This window comes from Erpetoichthys calabaricus, chromosome 2, assembly GCF_900747795.2.
Source record: "Erpetoichthys calabaricus chromosome 2, fErpCal1.3, whole genome shotgun sequence".
NCBI lineage: Eukaryota > Metazoa > Chordata > Cladistia > Polypteriformes > Polypteridae > Erpetoichthys > Erpetoichthys calabaricus.
Window position 1 is genome coordinate 168,265,295 of NC_041395.2, and position 15,668 is coordinate 168,280,962.

Consider the following 15,668-nt stretch of genomic DNA (forward strand, 5'->3'; position numbering starts at 1 on the left):
TCTCTCTTTTCGCTTTTACAACTACAGTAGGGTGCAAAAAGTCAAGAGAGAGAAAAGCAGTAGGGCAAAGAAACACAAGGCACACTCAACAATCTTTTCTTCTCACATTTGCTAATGTAAATCTCTGCATTATCTACGCATGAGGCAAAATTAATAATGCTACTACTGCTACTACTATACTTGGATTGCTTGCTGCAATTGATATTTAATAGTGTTGGTGCAAGACAGTAGTAAGTTAGTGTTCTCAGGTTCAAAGTGAGAACATTAAAAGCTTCAGCAGCAGAATGATACTTCTAAGATACCAGAGGATCTGTTCTTTGCATAACTGCAGGAGTAAAGAAAGATCTGTCCTAACTTGCATTGTGTTTATGGTGTGTTTAAGAAAGATTAATTAATGACAATACAAGCTAACCATTCAAAAATACCAAATGCCTGATCATGAAAATAATGTGGAAAAACAGATTTGTAAAACACAGCAATATTGTGTGTTAAGTCTAAAGCAACATTATACCAAATCTGGCGAGATAGAACAAAAATCTTGTTCATTCAACCATCAGTTATTGCCTTTGAATAGGTCTCTTTTTAAAAATATATCTAAAATTGTATTCAAATAGGGACATTCATTATGACAGTCCTAAAAGGGGTACTGAGAAACTGAGAAACTATAGAAACATTTATCCATTCAACCAGCTAAAAGACTATACATCTTACAAAAGCATTTAACAACCAATTTCAAATGAATGTTACCTTAGGCAATTCTTTAGTTAAGACAGGTTTACCTGTATATTCTTCATTATTTGTTTACTGTTGGGTATCAGCATATACACATACTATATATGTCCATCTTCAATTATACTGTACATATGTTATAAATAAACTGAATTGTGTTTATTAGAGCAAGTATGTTCATTGGTAAATTGGTCTTTACTGCCATGTCAGAAGAACTAACAGAGAAAGTGAAGATTCACTTGTGTGCACCTTGCAAATGTATGAATTCTGCCCATAAATCTAGAGATACGCTTGCAGGTTAGACATAGACAAACCTATGCTTGCACTTTTCAAAGAACTGCGACATATATAAAAGTATAGAAGAACTTACCTGCTACAGGTCTTGAAGATAATGTCTTAATCTAAAATGGGAAAGAAAACAAAATGTTACATTCGCTTAGAAGTGCAAAAGTAGAAGACAATCTAAATTTGATGTGTTAATATCTGAATATCTTATATAGGGCAATTGTAAAGCATTATTTTAAAATGCTAAAATACATTTTATTTAAACTAATAAGTGTCAATAACTGGAATTTATCTATCTGTCTTTAATACTCAGAGGCCTCTACAGAAAACTGCTACTCTACATGTAGCTACCAAAATCTTGTATTAAATGAATAGTTAAATCCATTTTTGGGGGTTTATCTATAGGGTATGGCCACATTTTGTTTCAGTAACAAATATAGGGCTATGAGGTATTATCTACTCATCTGAGCCAGCAGTTGGTACATTACTGATAAGTTCTGTAACATCTCAAAACGTGTATAATGTTTTTGTTTGTGAACTATGCTATATAAAATAAAAATTAATTAAATGTTTTATATATTACCCACATCTCCTTATTAATTAAAGTCTAGCTCTTCAGAAAAAAAAACTGTGAAACAAATGTATGAATATCAGCATTATTTCTGAATTCTTAATTGCCAAACAGTAAGTTTCATCACTTCAGAGAAGGATAGAAGGTTCTGCAGTTCTCAATGTGAGAGATGTCCAAACAGAAAGGACTGCTCCTTATCCAAATGTTCATTGTTAGCAGGGCCGAATAGTGACAAACATTGATAATAACATCAGTTCCGTTCCCTACTCATGATCACATATGGGACAGAAGGACCCTTTCTTACATTTTGCATGGTCACTGTGTGGCTCATTTATTCTCAGTGGGCTTAGGAAAAACACCTAGAGCCTGGATGAACTTAGACGTGTTCAGACCAGAGGAATTTACAACTAGGACACTTTCAACTATTTCAGTATGCCACCTAAACATGTTGCAGTATTACAAAACCTTCACCTTCTCATTTTGTTTCCTGATGAGATTGTCCTTCTCTTTAATTTTAGATTTGAGCGTCCGTGTTTTCTCTTGCAGTTTCTGCATTTCGAATGCTGAAGTTTGGTCTGCAGACAATGATTGCAGCAGCCGTTCATTCTCTTTTTTAAACTAAATAAAAAGAAAAAATTAAAATAAAGTGATTTGGTTTAAATACTAAGACTATGAGAGTATGTCCACTGCATATAATATTAAACACTTCATTTCAAGTGTGGCATGGTTATGTTGCTGAGCTATAGGTTCTGGGGTCTTAGTTCAAATTCCTGCTCCATTACTGTTCATGTACAGTTTGCATCTTAGTCATAGTAACTTGCAAAGGTTTTTATCCCAGAACTTTGGCTTCCTCCTACTTACCAATGATGTGTAGTTTGGGTTAATTAAAATTATTCATTTTATGATGTTGGTCAGCAGTATAGATTTGTGCATGTTTGCGGGCCTATGGTGGATTCATTGTAAGGTTTGGGTAATACCTTACTCCTGCTTCTGCCAAAACATTATGTAGCTCCAGGTCTGGTTAATGTCTTATACCTGATTCTGCCAAATAAGTGATCAAGCTCACTGCACCCCCTTGCCAGTTGAATGAGGCAACATATAGTTTAATTGCAGCTAATTTAGAAAAGATAACATTATGTTAATATAATAGTTTACACAATATAACATTCTGAAATCTTCTTTATTCAATGCAGCATTACTGAAATGTTAATATCACATATGTTTATTTTTTTAACTGTTTAAACAAAGCTGTTTAACCATCAATTTCCCTATAGCTTAAACACCTTAAATATAGTTTGTTAGGTTACCTTTCCAATATCACAGACTGGCTTATCCATTCTTATATTTAATCTTATTGCTAAAAATTTCTTTTTACTAAAGAGGATTAAATATAATGGAAAAAAAAGATTTCAATGCTTATATACATCACATTACATGACAATGTTTTTTTGTGTTCTGAATATGATAAAAGGGTCTGTAATATTTATCTTCGCCTTTATGGTTAAGAATTTTTTTTAAGAAGTGTTAATTGACAAATTTATTTTAATGTTCTATCCCTGTACAGTACATAGGAAGATGCAAATTCAACTTCCAATAACACAAATAAAACTACAACGCTCCAAACAAGAAATAATTTACTTTAAAATGTTGGAGAACAAACTGTTGTCTGCTCAACTGATCTTAAATGATCTGGCTGCAAGTATAAAAGCTGCAAAATGACTCTACCCAAACAACTGCAAATAGCAGTCACATTTAAATATTAATATATTCTACCCATTTGCCTATTTTTTCACTCAATGCAATAAAACAATTTTAATTTTACATAAAATGCCAAGTAACTTAAAGACCTATCCTCCTCAACCAATCATAACCCCACAGAATTACATAGACAGATGTCATTAGTAAGAATGAAGCATACATGGCCAAAATGATTTGCATTGGTAAGTTTCACCATGGATGAACAAGTGTGAATTACATCTTAGTATTTAGTGGAGCTCATGCAAGACCATGCAGACATGGGAGCACAAAATAAAATGAAACACCAATATGTAAAAGTGTAAGGTAAATCTGTAAAGTCAATTAGTGTTAATTACATGTTTCCTTTTCGGAAGAACCTGCTTCATCTTTGTAAAATAAATGACATTTTTACATGATATAGTCTTGTGATATTTAAAAACTTTCATATTGACAGCTGTGAAAGCATAGGACAGATTTGAATGAAAACTGATGTGTTTTATGTCAGTTACTGCTAACTTCAAATTTCTTGATTGGAAATATCTCCATCTTTATCTCTGCCATATCAATTGCATTTTTAAGTGATATAGTGTTGAGGTCCTTAAACAGCTCTTTTTTTCTGCAGCATTTTCTATGCATGGCTACTTAATTACATTAAACTACTTATCACTTAAATACATATACTTTTCAAACATCTGTTTTTGATGAACAGCAACAACTTACGGTCTTTTCAATCTCTCTCTCAACTGCTGGCAATCAGGTTGATAGTGCAGGCTGAACTAATCGTAGCATGAACCAATTTCTCTGTGGGGTTTGCACTGTCAATAGGTATACTATACTATGAAAGGCAGGCTCAGCTGACAGGTCAACAGTTCCTAAAATATGGTCTGGAGAGGCCAGGCCAGCAATGTTCACTGGTGTAATAGTAACAGCGCTGAATTGATTACTCAGTTCTGACTTATGATTTGCAAAATCATAATTGGCAAGCAAAGTTCCAAGTTCATAAAGAGCCTCCACTCCATTCATTTGATAGACTAAGCACATACAGAATAACTGAAATGTAAATATAACATACTGTAAACAAATATTTTTTGTAAACAAATACAGTTTATTACTGTACCTCCTTGATGTCTTGAATATGTTTGCTGCGAGACTCTTTCAACTTATTTTTCCATTTAGTTTTCTGAAGTAAAAGAGAGAGAAAGATTGCTAAAGAGTGTTTAAATTGTAGATTAATAGGGCTTCCAGTGTTTGCTCCTCACCTGCATTATAATATATGATGAGGCTGGTGGGAGTTACATCTACAGATCAGAATTATTATTACAACAGGTTCCAGAAAATGTTGGAATAAATAGAATAGTAACAAAACATATACCAGGCTTACACCTTTTCTGGTACATAGATTAAATGAATTTCAGATCTCACAAGGTTAAGAGAAAATTATGCTTTTGATATCTCAAAATGCATTTGAAATCTAAGGTTTAACTCCTATCCATCCATCCATTTTCCAACCCACTGAATCCAAACACAGGGTCACGGGGGTCTGCTGGAGCCAATCCCAGCCAACACAGTGTACAAGGCAGGAACCAATCCCGGGCAGGGTGCCAACCCACCGCAAAGGTTTAACTCCTATTTTAACCTAATTCCCCAAACATAATGGTAATAACCACATTTAACGCCACCAATGTTTTGACCCCCTTAGATCAATAATTATGTTTACCAAAATGTGAAGTTTAAGTTACCTCAATAAGCTAATATGCCTCAACTTAATCTTGTTCCGATCATTACAATACTAATATTGACTCACAAATTTTCTTAGTTTTAGTTTATATTCTGGTTATTGAAATACAGCTTTTGTGCATTCTGTCTAAAACATTTTGATAACCACAGAATAATAACATATTAGATTTTGAAACATACTAAAAAAGATTTAATCTTTTCTAACGTGTTCACAGTCAGCAAAACCAATCCTCCTCACTTGACACAAACACACTTTAGCTGATTTGAAAAGAGTCAACAAACTGCTTCTCTCTTTGTCTGTCTTAAGTCTGTGACTTTGGCATGAATAGTCCTCATCTGGCACATAGCTTCTTCACTTCCCCCACACAGGGGAGTATAACGTAGCTTGAGAATGGCTGTGAGTTCTCTATTGGTTATGTCCCCTGTGCTTTATTGAATTAAGAGGGTTTTAGAATATTATACCATGACAACTAGAAACAGATTGTGTTGGTTTGGAGATGTGCAGATGAGAGATGTTGAGTATATTGGGAGAAGGATGCTGAAGGACATACTGTAGCTGCCAGGGAAGAGGAAAAGAGGAAGGTCTAAGTGAAGGTTTATGGATGTGGTGAGAGAGGACATGCAGGTGATGGGTGTAACAGAACAGGATGCAGAGGACAGAAAGACGTGGAAGAAGATGATCCGCTGTGGCAACCCCTAACGGGAGCAGCCAAAAGTAGTAGAAAGACAGAAACTGCCCAATTTTCCTCATCTCGTACCCTCCACCATGCTGGAAAAAATACTGCTCAATTTCGAAAAATTACACACCATTTCCGCATTATATAAAATCTTATTAGAGTCCCTACCTTTCAAAGATCCAAGAGGACATTGGGAAAAAGATCTCTTAATCAATATATCAGAAAAGGAGTGGAAGGTAGCATTGCAGAGAATTCACTCGAGCTCCATATGCGCAAAGCATAGAATTATTCAACTAAAAATCATATATCGAGCTCATCTGTCTCACTTAAAACTGTCTAAAATGTTTCCAGGGCAAGATCCAACCTGTGAACGCTGCAACCAAGCTCCTGCCTCACTGGGTCACATGTTTTGGGCCTGCACCAAATTAACATCATTTTGGACCAAAATTTTTAAGTGCCTTTCAGACAGCCTTGGTATCATAATTCCTCCTAACCAATTAACAGCTGTGTTCAGGGTTCTTCCAGACGGACTTGAAGTGGAGAAGGACAAGCAAACGGTGATTGCATTCACTACACTTTTGGCACGCAGATTTATTTTGTTAAATTGGAAGAATCCTAACTCTCCTCTGATAAGTCAGTGGGAAACCGATGTTTTATATTATTTGAAATAGGAAAAAAATCAAATTCTCAGTTAGAGGATCTGTACAGAATTTTTTTCAAAACCTGGCAGGATCTAATCAATAATATTTTAGAATAAGAAGAAATAATTATTTCCTCATTTCTTTCCCTTCTCCATTTTTTTCATTTACCTATATATATTTTTTCCTTTCTTTTGTTTATTTTTGCCCTATTAAAAAGCCCTAAGCAATTCCTTTGGCCATGCTCTCCTTCTCAAGGGTGGGGTTCGATTTGTCTTCAATTCTTTTTTGTATAAATTGATCCATTTGTATGGAATGATTACAATAAAATTAATAAATAAAATTAAAAAAAAAAAAGAAAGACAGGCAAACCTTTTGTTTGCTTTAGTGTCTAATGTTTTGTTGAACGTTCTAATTGCATTCAATTCACAAAAATCCAGAATTTCATTTACTTGTGAGATATCAGAAATGCATTTTAACATGGTCTTAAATGTATCCTGGAATATCACATAATGGCCTCTTGTATGTATTAAGAAAAGCATTCTGAGACATCATGTGTCTTATTGTAGAGTATTTTAGAGTCAGACATACATTGGCTGCATATGCTGATACCAAGGTCTGGATAGATGATAATGGCTAACTCTCCATTTGGCTGTGGGGCCTGTAGGCTGTAAGAGACTGTCTGTGGGAGGCAGTTACATTACTGAAGCAGGCAGATATAAAAGGGGACTTTATTCTACACTGCATACTGTGGCTGTAAAATGGATAGTTAGTTGGTTGAACTGCTGAGCATACATCTACAGAGTGTGGCTCACTGATAATCCCTTTATTGTTTTAATTTTATAAAACTTTCATAGTGAAAATGGACAGACTTTAAACTGCTATGTCACCAGCTGCAGAAATAATCTCACTACTTTTTTAATGTTTTTCAAACAAGTATTTAGAAGCTAAGAATCATGGTTCCCTTTGCATTTTCACAAGATTTGTTTTCCAAGAATAACCCAGTTTTCAAGTGTGTGCAGACTGATATAGGGTGCCAGTGAGCAGCATGAGTCATTAACTCATTATGAGTCATCTGTTAACTCTAGATATTACTTTTCATTGCATATTCACTCATTCCTTTATTTTAGAAAACCCATTGATTCCAATGTAGTATTATGGGGAGTAAATTCCAGCAGCATCAAGTGCAACACAGGAGCAAACTCTTTACTGGGTGATAGGCCATAATGCATGTGAAAAAGCAAACTGGGAAAATTTGTCAATCATTTGCAGCTCACCTGCCGCTCCATCTCTTCCTTGAACTCCCTTTCCCAGAGCTCTCGATCCTCTTGGTCATCCTGCAGTGTTCCCAAGTTAGACGTCTGCCAGCTACTGGTTTGTAGATCCTTGATTTTCTGTGAAGGACAAAGTGTTACTTGTTTTGAGTGCAGCCTTGTGATGTCAGCCATTGTGAAGCCTTCGAAAGAAGCTGCTTTGGAATAGTGAAAATAAAAGAATGAGAAAGAATGTTTGAAAACTAAAAAAATGGAAATCTCTAAGGGTTTCAAAAAACAGTGGCTCTTTGTTGATGCATTTGTCTAACTCATATGCAAGGTTCTTTGAGCTCAAGGGAGCAGCTGCACAGTTCTGTAATGAGTTATATTCACTCTTAAATTCTACAAATAATACATGTGGTTCTTTAAACATTTAATATATGTAGAATATATTCACATTAGGCACAAAATGATTCAGAATCAAAGAACTGTAAGAGATAAGAAATGTACATTAAATCAAGTAAATTATCCAAATTTATGTTCTTAACTGGGTGCATTACTCTGCTTTGCATCTCATTATTCCTTTCCTACTGAAAACACTTACGGTTTCTGAATCATACAAGTCATATCCTTTAAATTATCAGAAAAGAAGTCTGTTCGATTAGCAGCAGTATCTGCTGATTACGAAGGCAGTTAGAATGAAAACCTGCAACTGGTGAAATCCACCAGGGCCTATGTTTGACACTTGTGTTCTAAAATAATTGTAGCCCTCTACTATTGTTAGTATGTAATACACCCCAACCTGTCATAAACATAGATTGGAGCTTTTGTAGGTCCTCCAGTCATTTCCATGCAACAGACTGCTTAATCAGAGACAAAATCATATGTGCAGGTAAAGCTATTTAAAAAAGATAGGATAAGTACTTATGGATCACATGCGCATGTAAATTGGATCACGAATAGGGAAAACTAAACATTTAGGGGTCTTCAAATGTGGGCATCAAATAAATCAGTGCAGTGATAGCAGCAATAGTAGTATCAGTTTACATTCATGATGTAGTATTAGTATACACTCACAAACAGTAACCGTCCTTGGATTTGTATGCATGAAATTATCACCATTATATTTGAGAATGAATTGTTACCAAAAAACATTGTCCTATCAAACTATTTTGATCCATCCATCCATCCATTATCCAACCCGCTATATCCTAACTACAGGGTCACGGGGGTCTGCTGGAGCTAATCCCAGCCAACACAGGGCGCAAGGCAGGAAACAAACCCTGGGCAGGGCGAACTATTTTGATACAAGATTAAAATCATTTTAACCCCAACATATATATTGTAAGTATTGTTGCCAGTCAGGTACATAACACAGTATACGTCAAGGCTGGGAAAGTTCTAGAATGGACCCATGTACATGACTATACAGTTACCCTATGCTAGTGCCTGTCCTTTCACCTGGTTCTAAGCCAATAGAACATCAGATCGATAAAAAGGAATGTGCTGTTTAAAGCAGAAATCCAAAAAGCTATTTAACAGTGACTATAAAAAGTTTCCATCCAGTTTTTTGCGACGTTTTGTTATCGACAAACAGAATATACGTAAAAAAAAATGTGCGAAATTTGCTGTCTCCAGCCTATTTCCATCAAACTGGCTTTTTATCTATAAAATGGTGTGCGTGATGACGTCATCCCCCCCCCCCCCCAAAACAAACTGTCGCATAACTTTTGTTGTATTGCGAAAAAAATCTGCCCTTGAGCCGTTTCCATACATAATTTTGTGTATGTCGCAAATTATCTACCTTTTGTTTTCCACGTTACACCCCCTCCACTAAACAAAGAAACAAAGAAATGGAGAGATTATTCAGACAGTTTTTTGAAATTTGCCAGCTTACTGTTATTTCAGTTTCACAAATAATTGGAATTGTACATAATATCCGAAGACGACGATGAAGCAGTTGCTTGTCTGATAGCCCTAGAGCTCGAAGAAAGTACCCCAGTGCGACGAAACCCACGGGTATGGGAGAGACGACGGAATAAGACCTTCTGGGAGGAGGTGGTGGAGAGACACTTAACAGAAAATCTCTGGCTGCAACATTTTAGAATGACACGGCCGACGTTTGAGATGTTGTGTGGATTCATCAGTCCTGATGTTGCGCCCATCACAGGTTGCCACCGACCACCGATTCCAACCCAAAAGCGGATTGCCATCGCCCTTTACAAGCTGGCAACCTGCGCCGAGTATAGAGTAGTTGGAGAAACTTTAGGGGTTAGTAAAACTACCGTCCATCGATGTGTATATGCTGTGTGCACCGCTATTAAAGAAAAATTAATGCGGCGTTATATCAGACTTCCTACTGTAGCGGAGGCCAATGAAATTGCATACCGCAATTCCTTGGTGCATCTTGTGCCACAGATTTACGGTGCGCTGGATGGCACGCATGTGCCTATTCTTCCCCCGACGGAAGGCTACCGCGATTACATTAATCGCAAAGGGTGGCCATCTATTGTTCTCCAGGCCCTTGTTGATGACAGGTGCATGATACGAGACATTTGCGTTGGCACTCCTGGAAGTGCCCATGATGCAGCTGTGTTTGCAGAATCGGATCTGTACAGATGAGCCTACCTTTCAACATCCCTTCACAGTGCGATAACAACTGAATTAACCTGCTTCCCTTAAGGTTTTTAATTAAAACTGAAATTTGAATTAATACAAAATAACGACGTTTAATCAAAAAAAAAACTCTCTTCATCAGACCATGCGAACCGCTCCGCCATTCTCGTTTTGATTGCACGTGATGAAAATGTGACACATTTATTTGCGTTAAAGCCCTTTTTTCCGACAAAAACTGTTTCCAATGTAGTTTTTGCGACATCTGAAGTATCGATATGGAATTTATGCGCTAAAGTTAAACGGAAAAATATTATGTCGACATGTACAACATTTTATCGATAATTAGCATTTCCATCAGCTATATCGGTAAAAAAATTTGAAGCGCTAAATATTTTTTCGCAAAAACTCCTTGGATGGAAACCTGGCTACTGAGAAAAACTGTCAACATGAATCACATGACAAAATTATTTCAAGTTTCTATTCCAATACATGCAGACTCTTCTGAGGAGAAATGGGGGATAAACTCTTTGTTTGGATGATACATGTAATAAACTTGCCATTCACTGGATCTCAAAGTCTAAACCTCATTTTTTGAAATGTTCAGCTTTTAAATAGACTTTTCAGACTTTATCTTCTTTGCATTAAGCAGGTCTGAGAAGGTTATAAAATCTTTTAATAAATAACATTTAAATAAAAAAATTATGATTTTTAGGAAAAATATTATTTTACAAAACTGACATGATATATCTTTATTCCACACATCACAGCAAGAGAAAACAAAACTTCTATCACGATGTGTAGACTTCTGAGATCCACATAAATATATTTTTGTATCTTTGAATATAAAGACAGGTAGACAAAAAGAAAGTGTGAGAATATCAAAAATTAATATGCAAGTTCTAAAACTATAAGTACTGAACTTTTTAATTTCACTGAATGCACTAGAGCTCCTATTAGTATAAAAGATGCCAAATCACTTTAGTTGTTTGAAAGTATTGTTTTATGTGCTCTCTTTACTTTGACACTGGTCTGGCCTTATCTGTGAATGTAGTCTAAAACACAAAGTGAGCAACTGAAATCTCAGGTTGCAGTCAAGTTGAAATCCTTCAAAGACTTCTGGTACCTATTTTTAGATGCAATCCCAAGCCCACCTCTCACCCACCGCCTCTATGGAGGAGCTCTGGTTGCTAATGCCCTGGAACTCCTTGAGAAAGAGCTGCTTCAGATCACTCAGTTCCTGTTGGAATTTTCTTCTTTCATTCTCTTTCCACTGCTCAAAATGCTTCCTCTCCAGTTCAGCCTGTCTCTGCTGCTCCTCCTGCTCCTGTGAAATACAAAATGAAAGCAAAGAATAAATATGCACCGAGGTATTCTTGTTGGCTTGTGTTTATTACTTTCACCATACAACTACAACATTCATCTAGTTGGAAAATTAGCCCTGGCAGAAAATTGAAGGAGCTTCTGCTTTGTGCAAGTGGTGCAAATGGAAGCCTCCAACCCTGTCACCATCACCCAAACAACTTTCTTCTGGCTCAAGCCAAAGAAGTGTGGAGAACCAAAGACTCAGCAGAGACACAGGAAGACCATGGGATAGGAAATTTTGCTGGGAAGTAATTTTGTTGGTATACTGTTCCAAAGCCCTGTTACAGTGGGTTTCATCTGGTCATATTTATACAGGTTATGAGATTTCATGCAGGTGCCCACAGGATTTCTAAAATTCTATATTTTTTAGATCTGTGATTTTCTTATTGTGTCTGAATAATGACTGGTTAGTGGAAAAGGCCCTGCACTGAAGGCCATACCTGCATACTCTTAATAAACAACCTGAGGCTTTTTTTATTGAATGCACTTCCAATCTAGAGTATGATGAACTAAGCTAGATACTCGGGGCAAGTTAAGTTTTTCCATCTCTTCTGCAGGAACTTCTACCCTCAGCCTGGTCCCCTTAAGCATTCAGAAATTCACTATAAGTGGAGTATAGCTCAGCTTTATGCACTGCTTTGATGGTATTCTTTAAAAGGCATCCTGGCACTGTGGTTGTTCTAATCCATGATTGATGTCAGCTTACCTGCTTTTGCCGCAAAATTTCTGCCTCCTTCTCAGCCTCCTGCTTCTTTTGATTCAGTAACTGCTGGCTTTTCAAACCCTTGATCTCGTCCTCCAACTCCTCCACTTGCCTTTTCTTTTGTCTGTCTGGAAGAAGAACCATGCAGCTGTTGGTACCCATTGCAAAGCCCTGTTTGATGAAAGCTACACTGAACTCATATACTCCCTACAAATACAGAGTTCTTTTTACTGATATCCAGCTATTTCTACCCATTTCATCCTATAATAATTAATCAAAAATCTAGATATATGTTTTCCAGCCTAAATATTTAGGTTACAACTGAGTGTGTTCTATGCTGCTACAGTTGTAGTCTGAATGCAGGCCACAGTATTCAACCTCTAGAAGGCATACAAGATCCTGTATTTCATGTTTTCATTTTCCAGCCCTGCTTATTGAATGGCAGGGCAGTAAAATCAACAGATTGTGCAAACTCATACTGTATATAGATGAAGAACTGTGCAGAATTTAAAACCAACCCTGTACATTTGTAAATCAGTAATGCCACCCTATGACAGGGTATGCTCTTCCTCTATACTAGGATAGGCAGAGAGAGAAAGACAATTATTTCTTGTACTTCACAAGGTATTTATTTTGTTGAATTTAAAGCTCACCTGCATTTGTGACCTCTGGATGTCTTCGTTCCATATGGCCTTGAAGGAATGAGTAACTCATGAAACACTTGTCACATAACTGGCACTAGAATAAGCAGAACAACATCCATCAAGTACTTTTGAATCACTGAGAGGTCTTTTAGTAAGGTGCCTGAAGACTTTTTACACACTTCACTTATAATAAAATGTATGTGTGTAAAGGAAGGAGTGAGTATTTTATACAAGTAATAGGACAGCCATACATCATTGTCATTAAGCTAAGGGGCATAAACCTCACATATGAAAGCAGGTAAAAGGGCACGGCAGAAAACACTATGATGCTTTAGAAAAGGTAACCATCAAGAGTTGCTAACAAAAAAGGGAATTACAAACTTTCCATGTTTAAAAAATATTGTTGGCACCAGTTCCCCACAACCTTGAAAAAGTTGAACAGAATAGAAAATGGATAGATAGATGAATGGATGGCTGGAGTTTGGAAAGAAACAAACGCATCTAGAAATAAAACAAATCGCCAGACATAGAAAATTTGGTCAAACTTTAAAGAGAAATTGATTATTGAGCTCAAAACATAGTTCAAAATAAATATTTCAAATAAGTTAGGAATTAATTTCTGTTGCTAGAGGTAACCCATCCAATGTTGGGTTTTACCTTGAGTTAAATGCATTGTGTGCCCCTAAAATTAGGTTAAATATATTCAATAAATGGATGGATGGGTTTGAATCTTTATATTCCACCAAGTATATGTCTACATAGGGTGGCACGGTGGCGCAGTGGGTAGACCCGGGTTCGCTTCCCGGATCCTCCCTGCGTGGAGTTGCATGTTCTCCCTGTGTCTGCATGGGTTTCCTCCAGGTACTTTGGTTTCCTCCCACAGTCAAAAGACATGCAGGTTAGGTGCATTGGCGATTCTAAATTGTCCCTAGTGTTTGTGTGTGTGTGTGCACCCTGCGGTGGGCTGGTGCCCTGCTTGGGGTTTGTTTCCTGCCTTGCGCCCTGTGTTGGCTGGGATTGGCTCCAGCAGACCCCCGTGACCCTGTAGTTAGGATATAGTAGGGGGATAATGGATGGATGGATATGTCTACATGATCTGTGAGATTTGATATTCCATTCATCCAATTGTTGTCTGAACTCATTTTTTCTATACAGGGTAGCAGAGAGCTGGGACCTATTCCAGAGTCATCAGCATTAAATAACTCCAAATGGAGAACCAAATCATAATTAGGTGTACATATGTGCAGGTTAACAATGGAAAAACAACTAATCACTGAGCCAGAACTGGATTCTTGGTATACGAATGTGAGAGACAGCAACACAAACTACTGTGCTACCGATATTTGATACCATTTACTAATAGAGAGCAGATGGGAAGATTGTAAGGCAATATCCATTTATATATTCATTTTATTCTAATACTACTTTTACTACTCTTACTATTACTACATTGATGTCACGAGAATCCAAAACCTCTCTCAGCTTCAACAATCAAAAGTCTTCAAATTAGAAACTTTGTTAAACAGAACCTGCCCAATTTCCCTCATCTCCCACCTCCCTCTGTGCTGGAAAATATATTCATCGGTTTCAAGGACTTAGCATCTCTGCAATATATAAAACCATTTTACAGTCCCTCCCTTTCAAAGATCCAAGAGGACAATGGGAAAAGGATCTCTCCCTCAACATATCAGAAAAGGAGTGGAAGGTAGCAATGCAGAGAATTCACTCGAGCTCCATATGTGCAAAGTATACAGTTAAACTAAAAATTATATATCGAGCAAATCTGTCTCGCTTAAAATTGTCCAAAATGTTTCCAGGGCAAGAGCCAACCTGCGAACGCTGCAATCAAGTTCCAGCCTCACTGGTTCACATGTTTTGGGCCTGCACCAAATTAACATCATTTTGGACCAAGATTTTTAAATGCCTTTCAGACAGCCTTGGTGTCACAATCCCTCCTAACCCATTAACAGCTGTGTTTGGTGTTCTTCCAGATGGGCTTAAAGTGGAGAAGGACAAAGGACAAAGGATTGCCTTTACTACACTATTGGCACGTAGACTTATCTTGCTCAACTGGAAGAATTCTAACTCTCCCCTTTTAAGTCATTGGGTAACTGATGTTATATATTATTTGAAATTGGAAAAAATAAAATTTCCACTTAGAGGATCTGTGCAGAAATTTCTCCAAACCTGGCAGGATGTAATCAATAACATTTTAGAATAAGCTTTTAAAGCACTGAGGAAGCAGATTCACTCTTTTTTTTGACTTCTTCATTTATCTATATTCACTTATTAATTTATCTATTTGCTTATTTTTACTAGGTTTAAGTTTTATTCTGCTGGCCATGCTCTCTTTCTCAGAGGTCGGGGTTGATTTGTTTTCAATCCTATTCTTGTAAAATTGATGTATTTGTATGGAATGTTGTGTGATTTCAATAAAATCAATAAAAAATGGAAAAAAAAAGTCAAGAACCAGTCATAGTCAGCCTATCCCAGCAAGCACAGGGCACTAGAAAAGGAACAAACACTTGGGCAGGGCACATGTCCATCGCAGGAGAACACTCACATAAACACACAAACACTTAACTAATCCAACTGGTCTGGAGCAGGGTGTCTCTTATGGGGTCAGGATTTCAACCTGAGAGAGGCAATCCCACACAGCCTTCCACATTGATATAGTTGGATTATTTCAAATAATCACAAAGAAAATGTGGTTTGG

General features: G+C 36.8%; 1 protein-coding gene across 7 annotated transcripts in view; it reads right to left on the reverse strand.

Annotated features, from left to right (window-relative positions):
* The window catches only part of dzip1l (DAZ interacting zinc finger protein 1-like), a 56,152-nt gene that overhangs the window by 20,639 nt on the left and 19,845 nt on the right, over nucleotides 1–15,668 (reverse strand). For all 7 annotated transcript variants that reach the window (XR_007934226.1, XM_051923555.1, XM_028825727.2 and 4 more), the window contains exons 3-9: nucleotides 12,962–13,046; nucleotides 12,312–12,436; nucleotides 11,406–11,567; nucleotides 7,652–7,768; nucleotides 4,440–4,502; nucleotides 2,057–2,203; nucleotides 1,100–1,130 (exon numbers count right to left, since the gene is read on the reverse strand). Coding sequence is in view for 6 of the 7 variants with exons in the window: in XM_051923555.1 (XP_051779515.1) it covers nucleotides 1,100–1,130; nucleotides 2,057–2,203; nucleotides 4,440–4,502; nucleotides 7,652–7,768; nucleotides 11,406–11,567; nucleotides 12,312–12,436; nucleotides 12,962–13,046 (730 nt within the window). In the remaining variant the exon portion in view is untranslated. The remainder of the gene's footprint in view (nucleotides 1–1,099; nucleotides 1,131–2,056; nucleotides 2,204–4,439; nucleotides 4,503–7,651; nucleotides 7,769–11,405; nucleotides 11,568–12,311; nucleotides 12,437–12,961; nucleotides 13,047–15,668) is intronic.